Raw genomic sequence first — 18213 nt, forward strand, 5'->3', positions numbered from 1 at the left:
GAGCACAATCTTATCTTTCATTTTATTTTACAGCAATTTCCCCAAAGATCCGCCATAGTATCTGATGGAACCATATTGACAAAATTTTAGCCGTGATAAAGAAAATGCTTTGAACTCCCCGCAAATCCAAGTCAAGATCTCCAAACACTTTCTCCTTTATTGTATTCTATTGCGTTTTATTTTACTTTTGCCCGGACAAAGCCCAAATTCCAAGGCTGTGCTGAAAGTAAGATGATAAAACTAGAGTAATATGAAGGAAGTCCGTCCTTTTTTTAAAAAAAAAAAAGAATTTTCTGGTCTGAAGGCTGAATTATTAACAGCCTTTTTGTCAGAAGTAATTTAATATTAGTTTTTAAACACCACCATTAATTTTAGATGTTACACTCCGATTTCTCATTTTTGTGGAAAAGACAAAATAAGAGTCGCTCATTTGGCTGATGTTATTAAACTACTGAAGAAGGCTATGCTTTAAACAGCACTTCAGAAATGAAATGGTTTTTGGTCTGCGGTTTTGAATGGAGATATTATTCATGGTGTCTTCATCCACGGGGTTACTGGGAGAGGCAGCTATCCTAAATATAGTCTTTGACAGATTTTCAGGCAAGTTAAAATTATGTGTCACATTACAAACTTTATACGTCCCAGACGTGCTTTTTGATTTGAGATTGACATGAAATGGTCATGAGATTCAGTAGCATAGAACACAGAAATTTAGGGCAGGTTTTCCGACGGGCTTTTCAGCCTTCATGAAACCTCTTACTTGCCCGAAGCTTAATAGTCGTAATTATTAGATTTCCTTTTAGCTTTGTTCTTTTTGTCATTTTCAGAAATGATGGCAGAATGAGATTAAGGTTGTGGCGACCATATGTTACTAATTATGCTGCAAAACAGACATAACCTGGGGTTGTTCCAGAAAAAGCAGGGCGATCGTCACCCTAGTCAAGCTGGCTCATCTGAACACCCTTTTGTTGTTGTTCAGTTGCTCAGTCGTGTCCGACTCTTTGTGGCCCCACGGACTGCAGCACGCCAAGCCTCCCTGTCCATCACCAACTCCCAGAGCTTGCTCAAACTCATGTCCATTGAGTCAGTGATGCCATCCAACCATCTCATCCTCTGTCGTCTCCTGCTTCTGCCTTCAATCTTTCCCAGCGTCAGGGTCTTTTCCAGTGAGTCAGCTCTTTGCATCAGGTGGCCAAAGTATTGGAGCTTCAGCTTCAGCATCAGTCCTTCCAGTGAACACTCAGGGTTGATTTCCTCTAGGGTGGACTGGTTTGTGCCCTCTGGTGCAGTCTTTGTTCCTCGTGGGCACAGTCCGTGGGAGTTACTCGTTTTATTCCCACCCAGAGTCAGTGGTATGCTTGTGTCCTAAGTGGTCAGAATCTTCGGCTTCAGACACATTCTACCGTGCCAGCCTGCCAGTCTCCGCGTGTGCTGGGCAGTTTTTGCATCATCGGAACGTAGGGCTTGCCAAATGTAGAAAGCTACAAGGCTCCTTCCAAAGAAGAAATCTTAGCTACCAGATTTGGGTAGAGACAAAACAGCCCACTCTGATCTACTCATTTGCCGTCTGGTTTGGGGAAGTTTCTGTTATTCTGCGTGCTAAGTGCCAAGTCACTTCAGTCATGCCCAACTCTTTGCAACCCTATGGATGGTAGCCCACCAGGCTCCTCTGTCCATGGGATTCTCCAAGCAAGAATACTGAAATGAGTTGCCGTGCCCTCCTCCAGGGGATCTTCCTGACCCAGGGATCAAACCTGCGTCTCTTATATCTCCTGCACTGGCAGGAAGTTTCTTAACGACTAGCACCACCTGGGAAGCCCTGTTATCCTACCTAATACGTATTAATATTTGTGACCTGGTCAGTATTATTAGCCTCATCTTCTTATTAATACAGCACCAGACTGATTCCCAAATTCAAAGTGCAGACAACCAGAATGTCTCAAGTTCTTTCTTCAAATGAATGCAGTGCCAGCCCTCACCTGCCTCTGGTTAGAGACATGAGTGAGTTGATAGCATCTAATGTTCAGGCAGAGGAAGTTAGAGGTTAACCCCAGCCTTGGAATCTACATAAAATATGTATGTAGCACAGTCATTAGTCATTAGCAGCAGGTTAGCAAAATTCTGAAACAGCGGGAAAGAGAAGTATTCTCTTTTCAGTGGCAGTTACAGAAGTCATCTCACACTTTTCACAATAAAAATTCGTAAGACAAATCCTCACAATTAAGTATAGAGTTGATCCATATTTTTATCAAAAATGTTTATTTGTTGAAAGGGTGTACAGGTATGAAACAGGTGCCCACAGCAGCCCGTGATGCAATTTTAAATAAATGTATTCCGAGCACCTCTTGCCTCTGCAAGTCCAATATCAAATCACATTTGAATTGGTCTGTTTGGTTTTGCACTAATTGTATCTGTTTGTTTGTTTTTTTTAATACATGGGCTTCCTGGGTGGTGCTAGTGGTAAAGAGCCCACCTGCCAATTTGAGAGACTTGGGTTCAATCCCTGGGTGGGGAAGATCTGGAGGAGGGCATGGCAACCCACACCGGTCTTCTTGCCTGGAAAATCCCATGGACAGAGGAGCCTGGCAGGCTGCTGTCCTTAGATTCGCAAAAAAGTCAGACATGGCTGAAGCGACTTGGCACACATGCGTGCAAACATGTAGCATCTTTCCGCTGTTTCCGCAGGGCCTGAAACAGTGCTTCTCACAAAGTAGGTCCTGGGCAGTTACTTGCAGACTGGTCTCTTGTGCACATGTAGTCAGATCATACTCATCTGCGTGGGAGGCTTTGTCACCCGTGGTCCCCAGTGATTGCCCGTTGCCCTTCTCCAGCTCCAGGGCTTTCTGTGCAAAACCACTGAGAAGGGATTACCAACGGAGCCCACCCTTTAAACCACCCCCTGTGCCCTTCCTCCTGTGGGCCGAGTGGCTCAAGGCAGGAGGGGGTCCTGCTTACTATCCTCCAATCCCTTGACTGGGGCGATTGTTAGGGCCCAGGTGTGCGGAAAGGAATGGAGTTTCTGAGACGTTCGGGGCCTCCCTTTCAAGCGGCCAGACGTTTGAAGCACCTGATACCATCACTTACTGGCCTGCCACCCACCATCAACAAAGGCTTGGGAACCACAATCAAGCCTCCTGTCCCACGGCTTTGGAGACAGTAGGGAGATGATATAGAACAAGAAGTTTTTCAAGTATCATTTTAAATGTTGAGAAGATATTATTTCTGTGACTTTGCAAATTATCATTTGATTTCATCCAAAAAAAAAGCCACCGTTGAGTTCAAACATAATGTTATATGTGATGACGCCCAAGGGAAATAAAGATCTTTTTAAAAAGAAGGTACAATTTATCATCTTCATAGAGTAATCATTTATTTTCCAAAGGGCTCAAAACTGAAAGGATATTTAATACAGATTTTTCAGCCAGTATTTAAATAATATTTAAATCCTCTAGGTCATAAATATACAATGATAGAGATACTGGATTTTTTGTTTCTTCCAGCGCTCAGAGACTTTCCTTAAACATGTAGGGTTTTCTTGTGCAACAGTTTGTGTCTTGGCCATTCTTTTTTTTTTTTTTTTTTTTTTGAAGACTTTTTACTGAGCACCTATATTTGGTGTTTGGTGCCTCCTGGCTGCTAGACACACATAAAGAAGTTAAAGCTCAGGGGGACACCACCACGGAAGGGAGACATCCCCCAGAATCAGATCACAGCACTTCGAAGGTGGTGGTAGGGGTGCAGTGTTGTGTGGGAGCTGGGAAGAGGAGCAGGGAGGATGTCATGGAAAGGGGTTGTCTGGCCCTGGGCTCCCAGCCCCTCTCTAATAGTTATCAGAACTTTGCTTCCTAAATTTATAATCTTCTTTCAGTTCAGTTCAGTCATGTCTGATTCTTCGCAACTCCATGAATTGCAGCACGCCAGGCCTCCCTGTCCATTGCCAACTCCCGGAGTTTAATTAAACTCATGTCCATTGATTTGGTGATGCCATCCAAATAATCTTCTTTGGGGATCAGCTTCCCTGGTGGCTCAGACGGTAAAGCATCTGCCTGCAGTGCGGGAGACCCAGGTTCGATCTCTGGGTTGGGAAGATCACCTGAGGAAGGAAATGGCAACCTGCTCCAGTACTCTTGCCTAGAAAATTCCATGGACAGAGGAGCCTTGTAGGCTATAGTCCATGGGGTCGCAAGGAGCCGGACACGACTGAGCAACTTCACTTCACTTCTTCACTTCTAATGTATGTTTTTGGTTGCAGTTCTGTGTTAAGAGTCTTCGGTTTCCACTTATTGGGGGATGATTTTTTTCTTTAATCGAGGCATAGTTGATGTCCAGTATTACATTCGATTTAGGTATATGATGTAGTGAGGCACAATTTTTGAAGGTTATATTCCATGTATATTTTTATAAACTCTTGGCTGTGTCCCCTGCGGTGCACAGAAGGTCCTTGTCGTTTATTCTGTGCACAGTGGTTTGTGTCTCTTAACTCCCCAGCCCTGTCTTGCAGCCTCCCCTCCTCCCTCTCCCCACTGGTAATCACTAGTTTGTTCTCTGTATCCGTGAGCTGGTTTCTTTTCTTCATTAGATTCGCTAGTTAGTTTTTTAGATTCCACATATAAGTGACACCAGTGTTTGCTTTTCTCTGACTTGTTTCACTGAGTGCCCTCCAGGTCCGTCCGCGTTGTGGCAGGTGGCACCGTTTCATTCTTCTATCTGGCTGAGTGGCATTCTATTGTATGTGTCTGTAGCTGTCTAGCTAGCTAGCTCGGTAGATAAGTGGATATCTTGCATCTTCTTCACCCATTCAGCTGTTGATGGACACTCGGGTTGCTCCCATATCTTGACAACTGCAAATAATGCTGCTGTGAACATTGGGAAGCATGTATCTTTTCAAATTAGTGGGGTTTTTTTTTTTCTTTTTAAATAAATACCTGGGAATAGAATTGCTGGCTCATATGGTAGTTCTAGTTTTAGTTTTTTGAGACACCTCCATACAGTTCTCTATAGTGGCTGCACCGATTTACATTCCCACCAACAATGAACGAGGTTCCCTTTTCTCCACATCCCTGCCAACTCTTGGTATTTGTGAATGGTTACTGTTTTGGTTTGTGTTTTTTTTAAGGAAAAAAAAAAAAAACCTTGCTTGCTCTTTGTGGCCACATTTAACTGGTTTTGAGGATTAGGGCTAAGCGCAGGCCAGTGACCCTCCACGCCCGCCTGGATTGCCTGCCCGCTCAGCATCCTCACCCTCCGTGTTCTGCGCGTGTGTCTGTCTGGTGTGTTTATTGATACCATCTCCTCACTGGAATGCAAGCTCCCCAGGACAGGAGCTGTGTTTCTTTGGCTGACACACCTCTAGACGAGAGCCTGACTGGGGCGAGCGGGTCTGTCTGTCCATCCACTTACCTGGCAGGTGGTCAGCACTGCCCTGAGCCAGGGTCCAGGCACCGGGTGGTACTGGGCCCTCTTCCTGCACTGCCGAGCAGTGTGAGAGGGGGAGTCGAGTCAGGCTGGCCTGTGCTGCAGACCTGCACACCTGGAGGGTGGAGTTGCTGTCAACCGAGGCTGAGAAGGGGCAGGTTGGGGTGTGGCCGGCCAGGGCCGGGTACCCAGGGGTGCTGTTTCACCCATTGTGGTGGAGATACTGAGACCCAAAGGAGACGAAGTACCCAGTCATACAGCCAGGTGGGAGTTGGAGCTGCTTTTCTGACCCCACAGCCTGGCTAGTTTCTTCTCGTGGAACTCATGCTGTGGTTCTCTCCCTGCCCCATCTCCCTTCCTTTTCAGCCACTTGATGTCAGCCGTTCTAAGTACCATGAACTTCTTCATCAGGAGGCATGCAGAATAAGAGCTGAAATGGGAGTCAGCCAGCAAGTGGTACCCCTCACACCCTGCCGTAGTCGGTGGGAAGTGCAGAACTCATTTTCTTGGGCCCTTCCCTTGTAAACTGCCCTCATGCAATAATTATGAATGTTAAAAAATATATGAAAAGTATTGATTTATGGTAAAAAAAATTCACAGTCCATCTAAGCAGTAGGGAAATAGTTAAGCATGCTTAAGCACACTCTACTCTTTATTTACCTTTTTGACAGTGTTACCCTACAGCAATGGAAGGATCTATCACAACCAAATTACCTCCTGTTTTAGTCTGGGCTTCTGCGTATTAGGTTTTCTTAAAGCTGAGAGCACCATTGCTCTACTTTTTCAAACCACATGATGTCAGTAGATGAAGAGCAGGGATGTGCCGTGAAGAAGCAGCCTTGTCTTCGTGTATTTCTATGTCAGAATGAAGGAACTGAACACATTCAGGACCCTGGACAGAGCCCTCCAGGGATGGGTGGAACTTTAGCCTGCCTTCCCGCCTCTGTCAGGTTTCTTGTGCAGGAGCTGGGAATTAGATTCCAAATGAGTTTTCATAGAAACAGCTAAGTTTCTAAAGATGGGAAATTTTTGTTATCAAAGAAGGATCGTGCATCTAATTAACTTCTCTATTTAGCTGAGTTTTCTTTTAGACGTCTCAGCCTTTCCCCAGCCTGCTAGGCCTGTGGAGCCTCCCACGTGTAAGAGAATCTCTTTGTCATTTAGCAACCATCAGCGCCCAACTTGAGAAATGGGTTGTGGCTGATTATGTAAAAAGAGATGAGGCTGCCAAGAGGCGGGAGTCTCTTGAAATGATTTCATTTCCACCTAACAGGACCTTTTTGCATTTTTGGGGAGCACACTGGATTAATTTAAACTTGTGCAGCTTGATTCAGCTAAAAATCAACTAGAGAGCAATTTAATATTTGACCCTTAGATATAAAATCCTGGCCTGCGTTCCCCCAGATTGGGCGATGGTATCAGGACATGCTGAGCATCCGGCAGGAGGAGAAACTAAAGGGACGCCAGGAGACGCTTACAGAGCCTGCTGTCGCGGGCAGGAAGGGACAGGTGACAAGGCAGTGAAGAGTGCAGGACAGCAGCGTGTCCCAGGAGCTCGGAGGGGAGAGGGGTGTGGCTCAGAGAGGGGCGGGACGTGAGGAAGCTTGAGAAGAGCCAGGCTCTCCCCACAGGCGTGTGCTGTCCTCCGTAGGACGAGGGGGACGTGGGGCGGCTCCCTCCGAGGGGTGGTCATCACAGGGTCCACCCTCTGTCTGAGACGTAGAACCGGGTCCTGGCGGGTGGCTGGAGACCCAGGCAGCCACGTAAGTCCCTGCACTCGATGGTGTGGCCTGAGGCTTGGCTTAGGTTCCTGAATGTCCCCGGGCCCCGTGGACCACCTGCTCTGACCCCGAGCCTGCAGACTGTCTAGCCTGCCCCACCACCTTCCTTTGTCTTGCTCTTTCCTTGGCTTTGAGCACTGAATACAGTGTTGTTGTTCAGTCACTCGGTCGTATCCGACCCTTTTGTGACCCCACAGACTGTAGCCCACCAGGCTCCTCTGTCCGTGGGATTTCCCAGGCAAGAATACTGGAGCAGGTTGCCATTTCCTTTGCCAGGGGATCTTCCCGACCCAGGGATTGTACCCATGCCTATACTGGCAGGCAGGTTCTTTACCACTGAGCCACCACGAAGCCCATTTAATACAATGATCCCCTCTCCCCACCCGCCGCTGCCTTTTTTTTTTTTTCCTTTTGCTTGAAAATAGCTTTATTGAGATTAACACTCAGAGCACATATAATTCACCCGTTTATCACTGACAGTTCAGTACTTTTAGTATATTCACGGATAGGGGCAACCATCGCACAGGCCTAGAACATTTTCATTGCCTCGAAACGAAACCCCGTACCCTAATTAGCAGTCAGAATTTCTGGGGGATTTTGAAGGCTGTTCTGGAAACATATGTCAGCAAGGAAGGGCTTCCAGTAAATGAAGACCCACCCGACCCGTCTGGCTTCCTCGCCCGAGACCTCGGGGCGGAACGGAAGTCAGCCCGGGTAGGACACCCTTCTCCCCGGCCCCTCCTATTGTCTTCCTTTCCTCCCACTTCTGTGAGTCCATCGAACGCTGTGTTGGCGCTCCCTTTTCCCCAGCACCTGTCATCTTCCCGGGCCCCCCACCGTGTCCCCGCTGCCCCTTCTTCTGACACCGTGTACCCTCTGCATGCGCGCCGCCAGCCGCAAAGGGAGCCGGACAATGTGCCGGGCTCTGAAACATCTTCAGAGATGGGGATTCAAGTAAACCTCCTCCTGTTGAAAGCTCCCGTCAAAAGAACTGTGAGAAGGGCGAGGTTTTGAACTTCACTTCACACTCAACCTTTTAACAGAGGCCCGGGATGTTGTGATTTCCTTGGATGGCAGAGGTGGCCTGGTTCTTTATTTACCAGCCCACACGTCTCTCTGAGCTCCAGGGAGAGCAGAGCCCTTCGTGAAGGTCCAAATTGGCTTTATACCGTCGGCTTTTGTCTTGAAGGAAATGGGTTTTAATGGACCGGCTCCTGCGATGGCTTCATCTTGAGTGTTTGAAAGGTTTCAGCTCTCCAGTGATCTCCCCCACCACTACCACCCGTCCCCGACAAATAGCCGTGTCTTTGATTATTTTTGAATTCTCGTAATACCAAAACACGATTTTTTTTTAGTTCTGTGTGGTTCCTAATCCTGTCAAAATGAGCAAGGTAGGGTCTATTTGAGAGTGAGAAAGAGCAGCTAATATGCATTCACGGTCCTTTCCCTTTTTAATTTTCGAATAGACGTTCGGGCTTCTGTTTTATAGTTTTATTTGGTTATGGCCTTTGGCTGTGCTGGGCCGTCACTGCTGCATGGGCTTTCCTCTGGTTGCAGCGAGGGGCTGCTCCCTAATTGTGCTGCTTGGGCTCACTGCAGCGGCTCCTCTCGTGAAGCTCGTGCTCCAGTGGCTGTAGCCAGTGGGCTCAGCCGTTGTGGCTCCCGGGCTCTGGAGCCCTGCTGTTGTGACTGCCCTTCAGCTCAACGCGTGGAGTCTTTTCGGACCAGGGATTGAACCCGTGTCTCCTTGCACTGGCAGGCAGATTCTTTACGGCAGAGCCACCAGGCTTGTGAGCATGCCTTTTAAAGCATTCCCCGTTGTTCCATCACCCGGTCATGTCCGACTCTTCGCCACCCTGTGGCCTGTAGCCCGCCACGCTGCTCCATCCGCTGGATTTTTCCAGGCAAGAATAAATACTGGAGCAGGTAGCCATTTCCTTCTCCGGGGGATCTTCCCCCATCTAGGGATGGAACCCGCGTCTCCTGCATTAGCAGATGGAGTCTTTGTCGCTGAGCCACCGAGGAAGCCCTCTTTCTTCAACACGTAGGAAATTAACAGTCAGCCTGCCCTCAGGACCATCAGCAGCACCCCCAGACAGCGTGCATGGGGCGGGGCAGGGGAGTCCTGCAGGGAATTCCTGGTGTCCCCTCTGCAGGTCAGACCCAGTATGGAGTGGTGGGAGGCGTCCCTCCTGAGCCCCTGGCTCCCTGAAATAGACTCTGGGGGGTGAGGAGCACACGTCCACTGGAGGAGCACTGACCGTAGTAATACCGGTTTTGTTGCAGTGCTAACAGTCATGGGGACGCTCAGCTCCCACGCAGCACGATGCAGAAGGACTCCCCCCGCCCGGCACACGCACTGGGAGACCCCTTGGGAGAAGCAGGGCCTTGGGAGTCGGGGGCACGGAGCCTGGTCTATTTGAATAGCAGCCCGGGATGTCAAAAACCCATCCTCACACCTGGCACCGATGGCCATCACTGAGGCACGCTCCCCGCAACAGTTCATCGAAAATGGCCCAGCTAATGATCGGCTGGGCAGATAATCGGAGGAGAGTTAATTGTAAGGTTCGATATGGCATCTTGTCAGCAGAGATAAGTTGTCACGTTTTCCACTTGAGCTGAAACTAAATGATTGTAAAATAAGTTATGAGTGTCCTTGGGCCTGTCTGCCGGAATGATGGCTAAGAATACATTCCTGGCCCATCAGTCTCAAGCAGGCTGCTTGATATTTATGCGGACGGAATGTTATTTTATTCCCCCTCTAGTCATGCTTGTCAGCTCTCCGAGTGAAAAGTGAAACTGCTTCTTTGACTCATACTTCATGTACCGAAGCTCGAGAGTCTGCAGATTGTTATCATTATTGCTCATATTATGTATTTTTTGGGGTGTGGGTTGAACATTGATGCCCGATTAGGAAGAACTAATGGCCAGCATTGAGTGCACGGGATGGCGGAGGACCGGCCCATCCCGGCTCAGCGCCGTGTCTCAGGAACTCCGGGTCCCTCCATCAAAGCCGGGTGAGAGGGGGTGTAATGAGGCGCTCCCCTTTCTAATTTGCTGTGGCTTTCTTCTCTTCCCATCTCCCCTCTTCTGCCCTCTGCCTCGCCCCCTCTCACGTTTAAGGCCATCGACAGGGCCATCTGTCCGGTGTCCACTAATTGACACAAAACAAGATGCGTTATTTGTTCCCAGGAGGAGCGGACTGTGTTCTGCGGGTGCATTTTCAGGGTTTGGGGCTGGGCCATCAGAGGCTTTTCAGGTTGAGGGATACTTTGTCAGACAAGAGGAGTCATTGGAGATGGAAGAGCACAGCACAGAAGCCCAGTGTGTTTTGATGGGTCATATTTTAAACCAGGGGACTGTTTAAACACCTCCTCTTGAAAGGGAGTTCTCAGGATCTAGGAGCCGGGCATTTAGATAGCAGCACCCAGACATGGAACCCAGGTCACTAGAAACCAGATCATCCTTGACGTGGCACCCAGCCTGGAGAATGGTCAGGGCTGCCGGGGACCCTCTCTGCTCCAGGCCTCCCTGACCACAACCCGGCCTGCCCCTGCTCGGCCTCTGTCACAGCTTGCCACCCCAACCCCATCCTCGGGGCCACAGACGCCGGCCCCTCGCGTAGTGGGTGTTCCTGCTGCTGCAGTCAGCCCGCCTAGCCCTGACACACAGTTCCTGGCAGGACCCTTCATTCCTGGGGAGCTGCCTGGCTTTGCCCAGCTGTCCACCACGGAGCTGTGCCTGCCCCCACGGACCCCAGCCTGGAGCACCTGGTTTTCCCAGGGACTTCTGTGCCCGACTCCCGCTTAGCCCACCCCTTGTGGACGCCCGGCCGCATCATGGTTATCTGTCCTTCCTCCAGCGAAAGACTTGGGATCACATGTGCAGGGCTTGGGCCAGCATTGAGCACTGACCCGGGCAGGGAGAAGAGACGAGGCTCCAGCGTTGCCTGCAGTCTCTAGACTTTGGCAGTGGCGCTCGTGGCTGGGCCTTGGTCCTGTGAGCAGCAAGCCAGATGGTACATGGGAAATGCTTCTCGGTTTCCCAGCAACGAGTACACATCACTTCCTTTATCCTTGCCCCTCCTTGTCTGAGACGGGATTCCTGGGGCTCACAAACAGCTGGTCCTGCTTTCTGGTTTCGTCATTGTGGTCATTGTTTCTATTGCTAGCTGACAGCCTTGAGTTATTCGGAAAGCTCACCTCCCGCCTCCCTCCCTTCCTGCAGGGCCCAGATCAGGACCTGTGTTTTTCCGTTCTGCCCTTCACCGTCCCCACGCCAAACCTGCTTCTGGCCCCTTCCCTGGCTCCGAGGTTCCTTTGTCTCTGTCACTCGTGCTCTGGGTCCTGGCGGCTCCTCTTGGAGCCACGTTCGTGTTCCTCAAGGGAGGCCGCAGAGCCACCTTGCCTTGGTGACCGTGGACGTGTGGATGGCTCCCCACCTTACTTCTCTCTGCGTGTAGGTGGCTTCTGTTTACATAGGATTCAAAGTGAATGAAGACGCTCAGTCGTGTCTGACTCTGCGACCCTAGGGACTGTAGCCCACCAGGCTCTTCCATCCATGGAATTTTCTAGGCAAGAGTACTGGAGTGGGTTGCCATTTCCTTCTCCAGGGAATCTTGGTGTTTCTGCCATAGATCTGATTCCCCCTCTTCAAACTCCTATTTCCCAGGAGATATAGTCTTTCCTGGAGGTATCAAGCAAGAGGCCAGACAGGCATCCTCTCAGTCATTAGAAGTCAACTCCATGGGGACAGGGGTTTTCACTCTCTAGTCCAGACATGTATGGATGTGAGAGTTGGACCAAAAAGAAGGCTGTGTGCCAAAGAATTGATGCTTTCGAACTTGGTGCCAAGGGACAGAGGGAAGTAATGAAACACCAGTCCTGCTGCAGCAGAGGGCAGCGGTCTTAGCCTGCACCCCCCATCCGCCTCCATGACTAGAGAGCGAGGATGCTCACTGGGACCAGTCTCCCCAAGGCCTGTCACCCAGCCTGGCAAACAGTGGGTTCTTAACACTTCAGAGTCAGAGAGGATATGGTCAGAGCATGAAGAATTTTGAAATTTGGGCAGAAAATATTTGAAATGACAAATATATTCATCGTAAGGCTTGAGCACTGACTAACATGTAAAATGATTGCTTTAGGATCAGCTAGTGACCCTGGGGTCCCTGGACGCCTCAGCAGTATCAGGCAGCTTCCAAACTGTCTGCAATTGTGCACAAGTATTAACTAGACTGGGGGCTTCCCGGGTGGCTCAGTGGTAAAGAATCCACCTGCCAATTCAAGAGATGAGGCCTAAATCCCTGGGTCAGGAAGATCCCCTGGAGGAGGAAATGGCAACCCACCTCAGTGTTCTTGCCTGCGAAATCCCACGGACACAGGAGCCTGGTGGGCTTCAGGCCATGGGGTCGCAAAGAGTCGGACACGACTTATCGACTGAACAACAACACTAACTAGACTAACCCTTTTTCCCCTTTGATGTCTATGTGCAGTCTTACGTACAGTGGGGTATTTTATTTACAGTGGGTTCTAGTATTTTCAAAACATATGTGTATTAGAAGTGCTATTTTTTTAAGATTTGTATTTAGAAGACTGGGACCACTGAAAAGGTGAAAAGCTAGTGAGAGAAGAGTCCTCCTGCAGTTAGCCATCCTCCCTGGACCTGGAGGGGAGCGGGGTCTATAGGGAGGAGCCAGACCCAGGGTGAGTGTGCCTTTGGTGGAGAGCAGGCGGCAAGTTGGAGAGAAAATGAAGAAGAAATGACCATGTGGATAAAGAGTCAACCTAGAGTCCCAGTCTCCTGGAGGCAGGTTCTTCTGCAGGAAGGAGCTGTGCGTTGACTCTTACACCCCTCCCAGGACAGGCTCCCAGCGGCCTTGGCTCCGCAGGGGATGGGAAGAAGGTTGACCCTCCTGATGGTGCAAGGATGGGAAAGGCGCTGCTGGTCTTAGGACGTCAGGAAGTTGCTTCCTAGGGCATTCCTGTAGCTGGGTGTAGAGCTTAAAAGATACTAAGCTTTTTTTTTTTTTTTTAAATATTTCTTAATACATGCTAAAATGTTCCAGGGGTTCAGAAAATAAAAGTATTTTAAATTCAGATTTCCAGTATCTCTTTATTAAAATGTTGCTTATTTTTGGCTGTGCTGGGTCTTCGTTGCTGCAGAGGCTTTTCTCTAGTTGTGGCAAGCGGGGACTCGGCTCTGGTCGCCACGCTTAGGCTCCTCACTGCAGTGGCTTCTGTTGTTGTGAAGCACAAGCGCTCGGCACGCGGGCTTCAGCGGCTGTGGCTCCCGGCCCTGGAGCACGGGCTCATCGGTTACAGCCCACGGGCTTCGTGGTCCTGCGGCAGGTGGGGTCTCCCCAGATAAGGAATAGAGCCCATCTCTCCTGCCTTGGCAGGAGGATTCTTTACCACTGAGGCACCAGGGAGACCCTCAAGTATCTTTGTATTCAAAATCAGGTCATCCTTCTGTTCAAAACCCTGCAGCGGCTCCCCAGAGGAAACGCCGGGTCCTAGGCAGTGTCTGAGCCCCTTCCTCTCTGATGACACCCTGCCTGAGCCTCCCGTCCTCACCGGCCCTGGCCACTCTCCCCTCTGTGGTTCTGGGGCACCACCAGCATGCACACCTGGTTCTGGTGATTTCCTGCTCCCTGACGTATGCACGTGAGTTCTCACGTCTTCACCATCTTTAATCATTGGCCACGGGTTGCCTTCCCATCAAGACCCTCTCTGTACCCCCCCCACCCCCTCACCACCTCTAATGTCCACTCTCCATGGGCTCCTTTCCCCTTTCACCACCTTGCGACAAAGTCTGGGCTGTGGCCCCGCGGCTGTCTCAATGCCACTCAGACAGGGACCTTTGTTATTCTCAGCAGTGCATCCCAGACATCTAGAAAAGTGACTCAAAAGAACAGTAAGTGCTCAAAAGAACATTCGTTGGATGCATGAATATTTATTTATTCATTGCACAGAAGGTTCTGTCTTTTGAGTTAACAAAGATGCTGTGTCATGAAATGATGAATTCTTAGGAGCTTGGAGGTATCTGGATGGTGTTCCTTCATCCCTTTCTCAGTGAACTTGTTTATTCTGCTGAATTGCATGTTCATTTCGGGTCTTTTAAGGGAGTTGTGTTCTTCTCTCCAATAAAGTAAAGTTAGTCATCGTTAGTTGAGAGTTTTACTCCCAGTACACTGGTTTTAACATTTTGTTAAGTAGGTTCAGTGAATCTAAAATTGCCGGTCTACCGTGGACTTCTAAGCACTGTTGCTGGACATTGGTGAGATAGGGAGGTGGCCTGCAGCAGCTCAGAAGTAATCAACTGATGTTTGGTCCTACAAAGTCTTGAGGGAAGGAGACAGAGAATCAGACATACCTGTATCTTGTGAGTGAGCACACACGGCTCAACCCCACTTAAGATGACACTCTGCTATGTATTCCTGAGCATGTCTTTCATTCCTAATAGATCAAATTATTTGTGAGAAGAGAAAAATAAACAAGTAAAAACCTCTCCCCGCCCCCCCCCGCCACTTTCCTTTTCCAGAACTCCAAACATGCAAAATAGAGAACTTTATAAATCAGATAAAGACAAATGTGATATGATATCACTCATATGTGGAATCTTAAAAAAAAAAAGGGGGGGGGGGGTTCAACCAAACTTATCTGCAAGATAGAAATGGAATCTCAGATGTAGAAAACAAACTTATGGCAACCGAGGGGGAAGGAGAACGGGTTGGGGCTGACATATACACGTGACTATATATAAAATAGTAACTAAGAACCCACTGTGTCGCACAGGAAACTCTACTCAACAGGCTGTAATGACCTATATGGGAAAAAAATCTTACAAAAAGAGTGGGCATATGTATATGTGTCGCTGACACACTTTCCTGTACACCCGGAACTAAAGCAATGTTTCAAATCAACTCTACTCCAATAAAAAAAATTTTTAAGTAATAAAGTTGGAGAAGCACTGGTCTTAAAAAAAAAAAAAAAAAGGAGGACTTTCAATTCTCCTGAGCAAAAAGAAGATGCCGAAAGGGGCTCCTGCTTTGGAATGGCAGATGGTGTGTTCAGGCACAGGGCGCCCTGACCTCTGAGCCCCTGGTTCGGAGACTGTTTCGGGGCTTGGTAACTGGAGGAACGTTGCTGTGGTCCTTGGCAGAGTCTGGTTTCTCCGTGCTGACCTCTGCGCTCTTTTCCTTTTCCGGTCCGGCGGCAGACACGGGGCTGGGTGACCCCCTGTGCTCGAGCCCCAGCATTTCCAGCACCGCCAGCCCCAAGCTCGACCCGCCCCCCTCCCCTCACGCCAACAGAAAGAGGCATCGGAGGAAGAAGAGCACGAGCAACTTCAAGGCCGACGGCCTCTCCGGCACCGCTGACGGTAAGGCCCCCACCCCACCCCAACTTCCGAAGGCTGTCGGGGGCAGAGGTCACGCTCCTGAAAAGCAATTCTCACTCCTCTCATTTGTCGCATCGTTTACCCTCCGAACCACAAACGCTCGGGGATGCAGGTCACTGCGTGTGCTTTCTGTTCACAAGGCGGTGCTGGGGGCCCTCTCTCTACCCGCTGATCCTCCAGACTGCCCAGCCACATCGGCTGTCTTACCTCCTGACAGCTGCCGCTGGGTCCACGGTGACACTGGTGGCCCAGCCCCCCATTCACCCGGGCAGGTGGTTTGGTCTTGCCTGACCTCGGCAAGCTGGGTTCAGGTGTCCGCTCCAGTAGAGCTGTGCTCCGTTGTTTTCCTCCACAAAAGACCAGCCTCCTGATGTAGGAGTCTCCCCTGATCCCAGCTAGACTCAACTCGAGTTACGACAGCCACTCCGATCCTGGCTTTCAGCTTCTTCTGATGATAACCGCCCCCTCTATTAATGCCCATCACTCTTGTTGTTTTGTGAGCTGCATTAGTATTTCCTTGGCACCGTCTGTCTTGATTCTCCTCTGACTTGTTGAAGTCAGGTTTTTTGCTCAGGGCTGGGCCCACGTGATCTTTCAGAAGTGGCTCCTTCTGATGGAGTTACGTTTTTTTAATTCCTTGGTGTGTGAGTGGAGGTGGACATACACACACAGGCATGGTGGGAGGTGAGATGAATACACTGTAATAAGTTAAAGAGATCCGTCCAAGGAAAGTTCAAATGTGAGAACATTGTTGTGTAACATGAATAATGATTGGTGAGACCAGTGAGAGTAAATGAATCTGGTTTCAACAAGGATTCCATGTGTGCCGGAAACAACCTTTGTAACTTACGTCCTTTTCTTTCTCTATCTCTGCTGCACTTTTTTGGAAATACTCTTTTGACTGTTCAAACTGCAAGTCTGAGTGTGAAAGTGCCTGTTCCTTCCTAATATCTGAAGATAAGCTTAAATGAGATAAGCCCATGATGCATTTGTTAGCAAGGCAGGAGCAGAGTTTACAGTACAAGCACTGTGTCATTTACCATAATTCTGTGAGTTCATGGCATTTTCATTTATAATGAGGAGACCGAGGTTCAGAGTGTCAGGAAGCTTGCTGGGGCTCTCACGGTGCCAGGAAAGAGTCTAGAAGCCCTTTTTCAGTGCCTATCTTACCATTTTGTCTCCCATAGCTTCCTGCTAACAAGTTTAGCCCATAAAAACCGATTTTCTCCTGTTATGATAAATGAGAATGATTCTGTTATATCAGCAGTGGTGAAAAATAATGATTGTGGATCAAAGCACCCACTCAGACACCGCTGGCCTTCCCACTGGAAAATAAATCAGCCACAGATGCTGAGCATTGATGCAGCGCCTTCCAAAAACTTCAGCAGAAAGCCCCCAGCCACAAATGGGTGGCCACACACCCCACCCCCTACCAGAGGACTGGGGTAAAGTCAAGAAGATTCGTGGCCACCAGCCAGGTGGGGAGCAGGTGCCCCACGGGCCCAGGGGAAGAGTTAGACTTGCCTCAGGGGAAGGTCTCAGGCCCATTTCACAGATAACCATCTTACTGTGTTTGTCTCGTGGGTTTCCAACTAATGACTTTTTTTAAAAAGGTACCACTTAGAAGCTGATTATCAAGTCCACCTATCACTTCATTACACACATTTCATCCCTTCTAATCATTCCACCCACCTCCTGGCATAGTGAACACTGTGAAAAAGATACAGCCTGAAAGTAAATTAGTAGTGGTTGCGCGTTTAATTGGGCTGCCGGTTCAAATCAGCATCTTTGTCATCCAGTGGGTTCGCAGAAAGTTCGAGAAGTGACAGGGGGCTTGTCGGATGCCTGAAATGCTTCCATCTTCCATTTCCTGCGTTACTGGGGTGGTACTATGGGCTCTGAGCAATAGCCTGTGACGAGGCTGAGTCAGATCCTCAGCCCCTAGCCAACCACGGACCCTTTCATTAAGAGCCTTCCTGCCGAGGTGGTGACACAAACAGAAAGACAGGTTCAGAAGCACCCAAATTAGAAATCACAACAGCATCTCAGGCATGTTTGATGGGTGTCGGTTGATGTGTGTTCAGAAGTTCAGTGCTAATGACTAGAAAGGACACTGTGCCTCGCTTTGTAGTTAAGAGGACCATCCCTATGATGCCATATCTGTGACATCTTTCCACTAGAAAATAAGACAAGTTCTCTGTAAAAAGAACATGGATCATTTTTCCCTAGGAAAAGTTACCTTCCCAACTATAAATGAGTCATTTTGGGGAGACAGGCTATATCCAAGGCATATTATTCTTTTTTTTTTTTTTTTTCACATTTTAACATCTTTGAAGTCAGAATGCATCATTCAATTGAAATAATTTTAGAACCACAATGATGCCTAATTTTTAAAATTTTCTTAACTATTAATCAAAGTGTATTGTGTGAACCATCAAAGCTAAGCCTTCTTAAAATGAAAGCTAGTTGTATATTTTTAGAGGATTGTTTAATTTCAATTACTAAAAATATTTATATTTCTCTTTCCTGCAAAGCATTGTGACTTGTTATTGCCAGTATATTCTTTTTGGCTTGACCTCATGCTGAACAGTTACAACTGCAGAGAGTAAAAAGTTCTCTA

At 48.7% G+C, this 18213-nt stretch overlaps 1 protein-coding gene across 4 annotated transcripts in view; it reads left to right on the forward strand.

Moving 5' to 3' along the window:
- AGAP1 (ArfGAP with GTPase domain, ankyrin repeat and PH domain 1) overlaps nucleotides 1-18213 on the forward strand; it is a 576216-nt gene that overhangs the window by 433568 nt on the left and 124435 nt on the right. For all 4 annotated transcript variants that reach the window (XM_040231824.1, XM_040231822.1, XM_040231820.1 and 1 more), the window contains one exon: nucleotides 15414-15575. In XM_040231824.1, the coding sequence (XP_040087758.1) occupies nucleotides 15414-15575 (162 nt within the window). The remainder of the gene's footprint in view (nucleotides 1-15413; nucleotides 15576-18213) is intronic.

This window comes from Oryx dammah, unplaced genomic scaffold (assembly GCF_014754425.2).
Source record: "Oryx dammah isolate SB20612 unplaced genomic scaffold, SCBI_Odam_1.1 HiC_scaffold_28, whole genome shotgun sequence".
NCBI classification, from domain to species: domain Eukaryota; kingdom Metazoa; phylum Chordata; class Mammalia; order Artiodactyla; family Bovidae; genus Oryx; species Oryx dammah.